The 13,748-nt window shown below is 33.4% G+C and overlaps 1 protein-coding gene across 3 annotated transcripts in view; it reads left to right on the top strand.

Moving 5' to 3' along the window:
- Slc2a2 (solute carrier family 2 member 2) overlaps nucleotides 1-10,375 on the top strand; it is a 29,782-nt gene extending 19,407 nt beyond the window's left edge. For all 3 annotated transcript variants that reach the window (XM_004834593.3, XM_087186976.1, XM_087186977.1), the window contains exons 8-11: nucleotides 631-735; nucleotides 5,019-5,120; nucleotides 5,819-6,022; nucleotides 6,111-10,375. In XM_004834593.3, the coding sequence (XP_004834650.1) occupies nucleotides 631-735; nucleotides 5,019-5,120; nucleotides 5,819-6,022; nucleotides 6,111-6,311 (612 nt within the window). In that variant the 3' untranslated portion in view covers nucleotides 6,312-10,375. The remainder of the gene's footprint in view (nucleotides 1-630; nucleotides 736-5,018; nucleotides 5,121-5,818; nucleotides 6,023-6,110) is intronic.
- Nucleotides 10,376-13,748: the final 3,373 nt, after the last annotated feature.

Raw genomic sequence — 13,748 nt, 5'->3', positions numbered from 1 at the left:
TGTTGGCAGCACTATTCATAATCACTCCAAATGGTAGCAATCTAAATAGTCATCAGAAGTAGCATGGGTAACTAAATTATGGTAGATTTACAAGAAAATGCTATATAGTAATGGAAATGAACAGTCTACAAATATATACAACAGTAAAGATGATTCTTACATAGGTAATATTAAGCATAAGAAGCCAACCACAAAATAGTACGTATTATATGCTTCTCTTTTTATCAAGTATAAGACTAGGCAAAATTTATCTATGATGTAAGATACTGGAATAGTGATTTCCCTGGGACATCTAGGGAATTTCAGTAGAGGTGTAAATGATTCATTTCTTGATCTGAGTGCTTGTTACACAGTTCCTTCAAATTAATTAAGCTGCACACATGATATGTGTATGTTTTATATATGTTATCCTTTAACAAAAGTTTAAAAATTAGAAGAACTTTCAAAAACAGTAACAGAGTTTTCAGCTAAATATAAGGAGGAATTTTAATCTGAAGTTTCAAACACTAAAGGAAGCCTAGGTTCTCTGAGAGGGTATAGAAACATATAAAAACAACCTAAAACATTTATTGTTTTAAATATATCAGTGCAACACTACTTGGTTAAGGTCAACATGTTTTTACTTTGCAGATCTTTTACTACTCAACCAGCATTTTTCAGACAGCTGGACTCAGCCAGCCTGTTTATGCAACCATTGGAGTTGGCGCCATCAACATGGTTTTCACTGCTGTTTCTGTAAGTCAGTACCCAAAATAAACACTCTTTTTGTTCCTTGGTCCAGGAATGGGGAAAACAATTTGTGACCTAAAAGTGATCAGTGACTTTTTTCCATGCAACCTGGGTGTGTAGAACTAAGTAGCTCATGGGAGAGGTCTTCTCTGTGAATAAGCCAAACACTGCACTGAGATGAGTCATAACTGAGCAAATGGACCACATCCCCACTCAGTCACTCACTGATGAATTAATAATTCACTTAGAGGCACAGGGAACTTTCTCTTTGCATAAATCCCTGAGTTCCTTCTCCTTTGGTCTGTATAAACTCTTTAGGATTACCTGACAGCTTGCCATTTCTATCAGTATTGACTAGATTACCTAGATTCTTCTTCCATGGATGAAATACTTTCTTATCCTGATGTCTTGGAGAAAAAATTATAAAAAATAATAAACAATATCTTATGTAGTAAACATCTAAGACTTTAAGCAGAATTCTAAAAACTCAGCAAATTCCTATAATGTTAGATTACTGGGCAAAACTTGCAGGTACTTCCCAAAGGTGTAGCTTCTAGTGATGCACAAGAATGTGTGTGACAGCAAAGGAAAACAATCAATAAAGTGAAGAGATAGCCTACAGAACGAGAGAAAGTCTTTGCTAACTTCTCTTCCTACAAACATGCAGAGTACATAAAGAACTCAAAAAAACCTAACACCAAGAAATTAAATAGCCCAATCACTAATGACAAATGTATTGAACAAGATACTTCTCAAAAGAAGTACAAATGGTCAATAAATACTTGAAAGAAATGTTCAACCTCTTTAGTCATGAAAATGCAAATCAAAACTACATTGTGATTCCATATCACCCCAATGAGACTGACCATCATTAAGAATACAAAAACACAGGGCCAGGCATTTAGCTCAATGGTTCCGCCACCTGCCTCGCAGGCAAAAGGTCCTGAGTTCAATCCCCTGTACCAAAAAAAGAATACAAAAACACAATAAATTCTGGTGAGAATATGGGAGAAAAACTCTTTCTACACTGTTAGTGGGAATGTAAATTAGTACAGCCATTGTGGAAATCAGTATAGAGGTTCCTCAAAAAGTAGAGATACCATTTAATTCAGCTATACCACTCCTCAGCATAGTCCTAAACAGAATTAGTCAGCATAAGGTAGAGATATATCAGCATACCCATGTTTTTGCAGTGCAATTCACAATAAATAAGCTATGGAAACACCCTAGGAGCACAGCAACAGATGAATGGATGAAGAAGAAGAAAAAAAATATATATATATATACATATTATTCAGCCATAAAAAAAATGAAATCATGTTGGAATCATGCAAGAAAATGGATAGAACCAGAAATCATCATGTTAAGTGAAATAAGTCAGACTCATAAAGTCAAATATTGCATGTTTCCTCTTATATGAGGAGCCTAGTAGGGAAAAGAGAAGTGAAGATTAAATGAGTAGAAGGGAGATAATTAGAAAAGAGGAAGGGGATCAGAGGTAGGGTGAGGAAAGGGGAAAGAGAGTTAATGGGGAGGGGAAATGATCAAAGTATATTATGTAGCTGGGGATTTAACTCAGTGGCTCTGTACCTGCCTCACAAGTACAAGGTCCTGAGTTCAATCCCCTGTACCGAGGGGGAAAAAAAGTATATTATGTGCATGTACAAATATGCCAAAATAAAGCCCACTAATCTGCACAATTAATATGCACTAATAAAAAAGATAAAAAAAGAATATTGTACATGAGAGCATGGGGTAGAAGTAGCATAACACTAGAAATATATTGTTTTTCCTACAAAAGAGATTATATATTCTACTTAAAGTCAAAAATCTTCCAATGATCTAATATATTGACAATAATAGTTAACATTTAAAAATAAAATAAACAATGAAGACAAAAATTTATGAACTAATGTAATTCATTCTAAAATGAGGATAATTGGGCTAATTTTTAGCTTTGAATACAAAATGCATAAAATGTTTATCCTTTTCTTTTTTTTTTATCCTTTTCAATTTTGGTAATAATACTATACTCTATTTTAGCTCTTTGTTTTTCATTGTCTTCATATGAACTTTTAACTATTTCCTTATTGTGGTCAATAAATTGCAGCCTGGCTATCTAGACCAAAACACAGGTTTGTCCAGGCTACATTAAATAGTGCTGGACCTTGGAAAGAGAAAGAACAAACAGAACACTGGGGTCTCTGTACACATGACTTTAGAGGTACTGCCCCGTTAAGCCAAAGGCCACTATGAATCGATGAAGGCCTTTACCAGGATGCAATCCAAAGGACTATTTGCCTTTTTTGTCTCCTAGAATATTTTTACAAATTTTATTTCAACATTTTTTATAATATAGAGATTTGTTTTTAAAGTATATTTATAACAGCATTTACTATATAAAGCAACAAGTTGTCAAAAATGAGTAACCCAAATCCTGAGAAAATCTAAAGTAGAAACTTGTGCAGAATTTCATTTTTGTAAGTGTCAATAATTATTTTAAATATACCTTTTTTAGAGCTCATCCTTTGATTCTGTGAGTTTTTTGCGCAGATGAGTGTATAATTAAATATAATCAATTCTAATCATCTTCTTAACCCTCTGGACTACAGATAACATTTTAAAAATTTTTGAAAAGTTGTTTCAAATTTCAAAAAGTACAAAAAAGGGACTACTATAGGCACCCAGTTTTTCTGCCTCCAATTAACTAATGTTACCAAACCACGCATCCTCTCAAGTAAATATATGCAAATAGGAATCTGCACTGATAATATATTAATGTTTCACCAACTTAGAAACAACATAAATAATCTTTTTTTTTCTGAATTAGTGTTTGGGGAAAGATATACACTTTCCTCACTTCCCAATGAATTATGTTCCACATTAATGAGTTGGTAGAACTATAGAAAAATGACTCCTGGGGAGAATCAGAGGCTACCAAACTCCAACTAGGTATTGGGATCTGACTGACGCATGTGGTCTGGGGCAGAGATGAGGGCTGTAGTCAGGTCAGTGCCTCCAGCCCCCGATCTTGTCCACCCATTGTCATATGCATTCCTGAGTTCAAACCCAGCCTGAAGGACAGAGTCCAACTCATTTTTTAAGGCCCCTCACTTTAGAGTTTATTATCCAATTAAATAATTTTACATAAACAAAAGAAACACATATAGTCAGAGATATTATGGCTGAGGAAACATTTTTATTTTACTGGTAGCCTGACATGGAATTGAGTCAATTTGAATGCCATGATTAGTGAAATGTGAGAGAATTTTTATGAATTTAAGGAAGATTTTTTTCCCCACTTCCTTCTTAATAATTAAGTGTAAGCTCTTTGCCTACCATTATTTCTGAACTGATTTGGAACTCTGACATGAATAAGATAATGGTAAAATGTTTTTCAGATAGCTTCAGAGCCAGAGCTCAATCTACTAAGGATATTGGGTTGCTATTGATTTGCTAGTAGATTGATGAGCCTAACCAATTTACTTATTGAAGTGAGAAATTATGACAGGTGTGAGTGTATGTCAGTGTGTGTGTGCTGGGGGAGCAGCCTTGGTAGTATTCAATGGATCAGACAGGCAAGAGTCTATTCAACAAACACTGATCATAAATCTTAACCATTAATGCAAAAGTTCACAGATTCAAAGGAATCAATGATATATTTCCTTAATTAGAATAAGAAAGTACTCTAACTCTTTGCTTTAGGCCATTTTCAAATATATAGTTCAATATCAGCACCACATACACTTAAGTACAAGAGAAAAATGCAGATCTATTTTACTAAAATGATCAAATTCAGTATGTTGCTAGGTAAGTGGTCATAATTTGACTTTATCAAACAGGGAGATCATCAGATGAGAACACTGGCCCTGAGAATAGTTGGCCCTGTTTCAGATGCCTGTAGTGCACAAACCCTAGTAATGATAAGCATCAGGATAAAATTGTTATTTTTAATATAGATCTATTGGAAGAGACTCAAGACATACAGTTTCTGACTACTATACCACAAGGATAATCCTATAGTGGTGGTGACACTGTGGTTTTAACTCTAAAGTGGCCTGTTCAAATCCATGTGACCAAAGTAATACTTGTTCACTGACACTACTTCTGCCACCCGGGGCAAAAGTCACTCTCTACCTCAGTCTTATATCCATAAAATGGAAAAACAGTGCTATTTCTTTCCAACCATTTAAATTAAAATGACCTTGTTAGCAGTAAAAAATGATTTAAATATGAAGACAATATATTGTGGCTCATACAACTAACATTATTTTTTTAAATGTTCCTAGGTATTTCTTGTGGAGAAGGCAGGACGACGCTCTCTGTTTCTAATCGGAATGAGTGGGATGTTTTTCTGTGCCATCTTCATGTCAGTGGGGCTTGTGCTACTGGTGAGTTTGGTGCCTGGACCGATAATTTTGGTCACCACATGACAACATCTCTGTGCTCCAAGTTAAAGATCTTTGTAGGTCAAAAACATGAAAGTTACTTATCAAATAAAGCCAAAGGAACAGTACATAATACAAAGGTCAAAGGTTAAAAAAAGTAGGAACTAGTTTCTTGGCATTGGAGACTAAATACCAGCATGTCACTTGTGCTTATTGTCCAGGAGGGAGGCAGTGTATCACCTGGCTAGAGCATAGGCTCTGGGGTCAGTCCCAATTGAGTTCTAATACTGATTCTGTCACCTGGATGACTTTGTGACCCTAGGCAGGTACCTGGAATCGCTCTCAGCCTAGAATCCTCATTCACCACTTCACAGGGAATCAGACACCTTGTCCAGCCACCTTGGTATATGTGGGAGTAAAGGATACTGGATCTTTGCCTTGACTTTCACAGGAAGAGAATGACTAAGGATCAAAAAAAGTCTTAATACAGAGGATTTCCTGTAATGGAATTCAAAGGATTTAAGATGATTCAGACTAGAATAACATGTCCCAAAACTAGAATAACTGGCACTTGATTGTACATAAACATATTAGCAGGAGAGCTACGTCCACCTCTGAAATCTGTGAAAAGCTACTTAACGAAATGAACAGTAGTCAATGGTCCTAGCCTCACTTTTGTTCCTGTTTTGCTCTTTTTTCAGGATAAGTTTGCTTGGATGAGTTACATGAGCATGTCAGCCATATTTCTCTTTGTCAGTTTCTTTGAAATTGGGCCAGGCCCCATCCCCTGGTTCATGGTGGCTGAGTTCTTCAGCCAAGGACCACGCCCGACAGCTTTAGCACTAGCTGCGTTCAGCAACTGGGCTTGCAATTTCATTATAGCTTTGTGTTTCCAGTACATTGCGGTAAGTGGGCCAATACTGTGTAAATTTACTGAACAGAAGACAAGTCAAACAGCTGCTAATTGTAACTCTGTGTTTGCTCTTTTTCCAGGATTTCTGTGGACCTTATGTGTTTTTCCTCTTTGCTGGAGTGGTCCTGGCCTTTACTCTGTTTACATTTTTTAAAGTTCCAGAAACCAAGGGAAAGTCTTTTGAGGAAATTGCTGCAGAATTCCGGAAAAAGAGTGGTTCAGCCAAACGGTCAAAAGCTCCTATAGAAATGGAATTCCTTAGAGCTACAGGGACTGTATAAAGAAAACTCGGTTTTCTATATGAACAAAACAGGAAGGAAATTATATATTTTAAATGATTCTTTGAGAAGTTCATACACACATTTCAAAGTATTACTTTATTTTTTAAAAGAGTTTCATTGGCTCTGATCAGAAATGTCAACAAATGTTACCAAGAAAAGTATTTTTTTAACTTAGAGACTCTATTTTTGGCAGTTAGACTTTGTAATTAAGTAAATAAAATGGCTAACTAGCTTGTTTTGGTACTCTAAAGGACAAGGATGTTCTAATCTTCTTAGTCCTACTTTAGACCTATTTTTATTTCTTCTTAGTCCTATTTAGTCCTTATTCCTATTTCATGTTCCCCTGAAATAGAAGAACTTTTAATATATTATTGTTTCATTAAATGAGTGACAGGAAACCTGAAGATACAACTAATATTTATATATTTAAATATGCTTAACTTGCAATTTGCGGACCCACAGATATCATACTAAAGGAGGTATAGCTAGTAGCAATAAGAGTCATGTTAAAATTAACTTTTCCCTTTCTCTTACTCAGCTTCTGTCTTGTTTATTAAAATTTGTATTTTGTTAACATTTTATTTTTTTTGTATTCTCATGTGGAATGGTTTACTGAATATGACAAAATATGTTTATGAAGAAAAACACTTATTTTGGGCAGCTACCAAAAATCTTCCTATACTCAGAAAAAAAAAAAAACACTCTTTTGGTTAATGACTAAATAGCTTTTACAAGACTAAACACTTAAAAGTTTTTACCTGGCCATATATCCAGGATTAGATTGTATTATCAGTCAATATTAATACCTATTACAAAATAATGCTAAATCCTTGCTGTTCATTCTTTAGGTTATATTTTCTTTTGCTCTTTACCATAGCCTGGCTGTCTGAGCTGTGTTACAAAATACACTCAATCATGAGTCAGGCCTTTTGTATATTGCCCCAAACCTCAATAAATTGGATCAATCTAATTTAGGGACATTTGGAGTAAAGGATTGCTATTCTTTAAAAATATATTTTTTTTCTGAACTAGCATGATTCAAAGCAAGTTGAAGAGGAAGGGCTTCAAAATTCCAAAGGGTGGGCTCCTGAAACCATGAATGTTCAACTTCACACTCGATCAAAATCCCTATTTGATTTTCCTGGAAACACCATGTTCCCTAACACAGAACAGTCTTCCCCTTTGACCTTCCTTCTTTGTCTTAACTGTATATAGATTCCATCCAAACTATTATTCTATTGCTGTTACTAACAGGTATTGTATCCTACCAATAGGGTAGGCATAATTCTAAGTACTTTGACCCACATAGGAAAATTGAAAGTGCAATGATGATTAAATAGACTTTAACTTGTAGTGAACTTTACAAATATGAAAGAATAGTTCTGATGAATGTCAAAGGCTTAGCAGGGCACTAAAGTTGTCTTCAGGCTGTTTTCCCCACAAAGTGGAACACTGAATCAATCTTCTTTATGTTTGCTTTAATGTACACTGAAAGAATCATTTTTTAAAGTACTTTTTTAAAAATGAAAAAACTCAAAGAATAGTTGCTTTTTAAATTTTCTTCTTTCTTTCTCTTGGTTAAAATTGTTCACATGTATGCAATCTGGCAGTGGAAACATCATGAAATTATTTCTTTTCAGTTTGATTATTTTTTTTTCCTTTGGGCCAACTTAGAACTATTTTCACTTGCTACTTCAGAAAACAAAGTGAACATAAATAATTCAAGAGCTCTTTGTGCTAGACTGTGAACTCTAGACAGACCTATAGAGACTCTGAGTAGGGGAGGAACAGGAAAATGTTCCTGTGTGGCTCCTGTTCCCCATTTCACAATGCTAATGGCCTTTGAGAAGTCCAGTGTTACAATTATAAAGAAATTTTCCACTTTATAAGGGATGAATGTAATTTATATCAAATCACTATTCTTGGTGTCATTTATTGAAGAACAAAGTAGTAAAGTTTTTTTAAAATGTCCCAAAGACCACTTTTAATTTCTATTTAGTTATTTTGACTTACTCACAAATATCAGATATTCAGAGCCTGAAGTTTTCTTCCTCCATGTAATGTACCTTTCATTGTTTTCCTTCCACAATTTTTTCCTGGAAGAGAATCATCCTTTGTATCTATCAGAAATTGGTTCCAGAGCCCCATACTACCCCTGCAGACACCAAACTCCTCATTGTGGTAGTATTTGCATATAACCTACATAAATCCTCCTGTATACTTTGCATTATCTCTAGATTACTTATAAGACAATGTAAATACAAGTGCAAATAGTTGTTACATTGTTTTGTTTAGGGAATCATGACAAGAAAAATATCTGTACATGTTCAGTACAGATGCAATTAAAAATTTTTCAGTCCAAGGGTGCACAAGCCACCAAAACCAACAGCTAATTGTGTTGAAAATAAACATTGAGGATAGGGCTGGGGATTTAGCTCAGTGGCACCATGCCTGCCTCACAAGTGCAAGGTTCTGAGTTGGATCCTCAGTACAAAAAAAATATATATATTATATATATTTTTATATATAATATATATGATATATATTTATGTCATATATATGATAAATGAGAAGGCAATAAAACTTATACAAGGACCAAAGAACTAGTTTAACAAAATAAAAACCCTTAGGTCTTCAACAGTATATTTTATAGTAAATAAAAATAGCACCGTTTAGATTCAAACTTAGAAAAATTAGACATGAACTTGAGCACTTAATTTTCCAAGTATTAACTTTTGTGGAAGTATTTTCATGCTCTGAAACAAACATGAGTTTTCTCTCAGCTAGTTCAAAATATGATTAGACTTCTTGGTCTGGCCACTCACCTGCTGGATCTGGCTGTTGACACCCAGGAAAGGGTGTTTTCTAACTTCACTCCCTACTTTCCTCTACATGGTCACCACTGTGCTCTTAGAAACCAGTAAGGCGTTAACACACACACACATACACACACACACACAGCTCAAAGTGTAAAGGTGAGTTCAAGAAAACCAGGGTAACTGCATCCCATCTGGGTCTTATGCCTTTCATGAACCAGGTTTATGGAAAAGGGGCACAATATTACCTACCTCAGACAACTGTCACGAAGATTAAGCATGGATTATTAAACCTAGTGCTTGGTATAAAGGGAATGCTCAGTAAATGTTACCTAGAATTAATATTCCCAGAAATCTTGTTAGGATAAAGGGTTATCATATATAAGATAATTGCAAGTTTTCTTTTAAATAAAAGAAGTTTTTATAAGTTTAAGATAATATTTTACGGGCTGGGGATTTAGCTCAGCGGTTTCGCCGCCTCCTGCACAAGTTCAAGGACCCGAGTTCGATCCCAGGTACCAAAAAAAAAAAAGATAATATTTTACTTCAAAAAAAAAATCTCAGAACAAGGGAATGGTAAGAATCAGTGTTAGATACTGGACTATCTAATTCCTAACCCCAAATTTAATATTTCCAAGAAAGGTTTTAAGACTTTTTGTATTTTAAAATTTGCTTTTGCTTAAGTTATATTATTTTTAAGGGATCTGTATGTTAATTATTTTGGATAATGTTAAATACAAAATAAAATACTGTATCCATCTGTAAATTATCAGGATTACAGGAAGAGACCAAACTTTTTTGGTAATTCTCAGAAGCTGTAGAAATGTTATAAACGTAAACCAATGTATATGCATAAACACACTTTCTTATTGCTAGCCTAATTATTACATATGTATCAAATAAAAGTTTTAGGCAATATCTGTGCTTACAATGTCCTAAGCAGAGGTGCTGCATAAACTGTAAAAAATATATATAATATATATATTTTTGAAATTACAATTCTGTATTTGTAACCTTGAGGAGAAAACATTTATTGCCAACTACTCTGAGCACTCTATTAGTGTTATCACTGCTATCTAATTTGGTACATATTAAAAAGAATTACCATGAAAACACTGGTTTTAGCTAAAGGTATATACACACTATTGTTTTATGTCAATAAAATAAATGTATTCCTCAGTGATTAAGCCTTGCTGAATTTTATATAAAAATGATTAAATTATTAAAAATTGATATTGGTTTATTGTATATACAGTACTTGTTTTTTTCCTGTCTCACAGTATTTTCCTTATCCTCATTTTGGGGATAAAATGAGAACTATTTATTTGCACTTGGTGGTTGTTTTGGTTAAAACTAACTTGAAGGATAAGTAGAGGTAACTGAAAAGGAATAAATTACTCCCTTTGATAAAAATAATACAATAAATCTGAAGTTGAGCTCCTATAATCTTTGTTAAAAGATTAGAAAACATAATCTCTACTTTCCATCACCTGCATTCTTATAAAAGGAATAAAATTTTTTTAACAACAGTTACAGTTGTATAAATAGTAAAGAAAATAAAAAGCATTATAAATCAGCAGCTTTCAAATTATTAAGTTGACATCTAAAATTTTACTATGTGTTTAAACAAGTGAAAAGGATGTAAATTTTCAGAATACAGTGTATATTGCATTTAAAAGATTACTGTGGGGCTGGGGATTTAGTTCAGTGGCACCGTGCTTGCCTCACAAGCACAAGGTCCTGAGTTCAATCCCTGGTACCCCCCCCAAAAAATTATTGTGCTTTATTTTTGTACTAAATTTAATGAATTTACATATCAACCATACAAAACAAACACGATATATTTCTTATATACATAAGCTTTTCTTATATAAACTTTTCCATACATATATAAAGCCTTTTATCTGTATCTAAACACATGTAAATTTTACTTTAACAGTTGGAAGTTTTACTTTTTAAATTCTATATCTTCATTCCATTTCCCCTGAAGAATTTTATCCTAAACTAATGAAAATATGTGCTTTAAAATATTTTTGATCATGTTATTATACATACTTACAAAAAATATCTATAATTTAAATTTAAATTTTTTAAATTTCTTGTGTCTACAAAGGTCAAAATGTTTAACCATATTTTTTCTGGATTGAATTAGCATTTATGATTATTATTGGTACATCACTGATGAAAAAGGAAAAAGTTATACTATGAATCTTAATAAATTAATATTATCAAATTTAATGGTAATTATTTTAGAAACTTATTTCAATGAGAGTATGGACTTATGTTTTAATTAATTGATCTATTAATGGATGGCTAGTTCTTATTCCTAAAGTAAAGCAGTGTTCATGACAAATTCAGTTATTACTTACTGTTATTATAGACATAAATATTGACAATCTTGTTTTCATAAATAGATAAGAATGAAAAGAATGATGCTGTTCAATACCATGATCCATTCCTAAGTTAAAGCCAAAAACAACATAAAAACTAATGATAAAAAATAACTTTGGGGGCTGGGGATGTATCTCAATAATGGAGTGCTTGCCCAACATATACAAGACCCTGGGTTCAATCCCCAGAACCCTGTATCTCCAGCAGAAAAACAATAGCAATCATCATCATGATCATTATCTTCAATAATCTATCAGCTAATAACCCAAGTTAACTCTTCTTTAAATTTGTTGAATAAAAGAATTCACAACACAAAAAGATTTGTTATCCAATTGTTACAATAACTCTCCTCTTTGGGGATAGCATATCTAAAGGCTTTACTAAGATTGAACAAAAGAATTATACTGTCACATGTTTCACTTAGAGGAAGCCTCCTTTACCTGATATACTCAGAATGGTTTGGGAGAATTTAAATATTATTACTTTTATTCATTTTCATGCATTTAGTCACATGCTTTATTTTTATTAAACTATCAGAGCTCAAATTTAGCTTGTTTAGACTTAGATTATTCAATTCATGAAAAAAGACTGTCATAACCTAGTGGGTAAATGCAGTTCTCATGATCAAACTAATTTTCTAAATCAGACTCACTTTCTAACTTAATATTCCAATTCCAATAAGTGTGTTAATATTCATTTCTGTAATAACTATCTCGTGTCTGAATTCTCATTTTTCCATAAGTAAACATAAATGAGGCATGGATACCTGCCAGAAGTCTGTCTCCTGTATTTCTTAAAGATGCTTTCTTCATTTTTACAGGTTTTTCCATCCAGAGCAATAATTTGAAAATTACACAGTAAAGTCTGCTAAACACTAGTCACTATCCAATTCTACAATGTTCTGTGTATTTAGGCCAAAACATACAATGTCTTATGCCATGTTAATTAGGTAGGTTTCATAGGTAAAATTATTTCTAGATATCTTTCATTTGGCATCTCTACAGGCTTAACACTCTAGGAAATACACCATAGTGAGAATCAGAATCCATGAAGACTATACCTTTCTTTTGTAAAGGGGAAGAAGGATGATTATGAAAGAGGTGTTGGGAAGAAGAAGAACCCTAATGCCCAACTGTGGACACATTACTGGGCATGAAACCATACATTTCCATACATAAACAAAGAATAGCATTTCCAACTTTGAAGATAGCAACATAAACCATTCACAAACTAAATACTATGGAAAAGACTGGAGAAAGGGGGAAGAAGTGAAACTTAGCCGGCAGAGCCCAGAAGGACCACCACTCAAATAATGAGAGTTTGTAAAAGAAAAAAATTAATGAAGGGAAAGAAATTACCAATGATACACTATACTAGTATTTTGCTGAACTGAAGATAAGACTGAGGATTAAAGCATATGAGCCAAATAAATAAATAAATAAATAAATTCACTATAAAATTTTACTATGACATTTCAAAACACCAAATATTAAGAAAATATTATGACCCATACAAGCATCTAGAAAGGAAAGAGAGATCACATACAAAGGTACAAATTTATAACATGCAGTGCCTGGACAGTAACTGGATTTCAAAGGCTGAGGAGCAATGCCTTCAAAATTCTGAAGAAAAAAATTTTCAGTGTAGAACTCTACCTCAGGCATGTTATCAACTGAATGCAAAAGTAGAATACAGATATCACCAGACAAGTAAGGGTTCAAAAAAATTACTGTGAGGCTGGGGATTTAGCTCAAATTTTTACTTCTTTTAGGTCGTTTTTTTCATGAAACTAGTATACTCTACCAAAACAGAGGAGAAAATCACAAGAGAACCCATGGAATTCATCAAAAGGAGAGCTACAAAAATAAATCCTAAAATAAAGGTTATAGGTGGACAACTGACATCAGGGCCTGAAAAGCAGCCAATATCTGACCTAGAAAAAGAAGGTCCCAAGGAAAAATAGAACTGAATGATTCTCTAATATGTGTGGTCATATGCACAATAATTTGGAAGATTTTGAAAAATACATAGAAAATTAAACACATGAAAATATGAGGCAATTATTAATTTCTGGAAAGACACTTGGATAGGAAATGGTATAAGAAAGGAGACATAGTATACTATGGTTTGGTAGTGAATAATTACATAATTGCATAAAACACTGAAGCCCAATTATTGCTTATCATAAAAAATTGTCAACATAATCAAAACCTATAAAGCAAGAGATATC

The sequence above is a fragment of the Heterocephalus glaber genome, unplaced genomic scaffold (genome assembly GCF_053883595.1).
Source record: "Heterocephalus glaber isolate CG9 unplaced genomic scaffold, H.glaber_assembly_v1.0 deba00001504, whole genome shotgun sequence".
In the NCBI taxonomy this organism is placed as follows: Eukaryota; Metazoa; Chordata; class Mammalia; order Rodentia; family Bathyergidae; genus Heterocephalus; species Heterocephalus glaber.
Note: the sequence above shows the minus strand (reverse complement) of the source record. Positions and strands in the feature narration are given on the sequence as shown.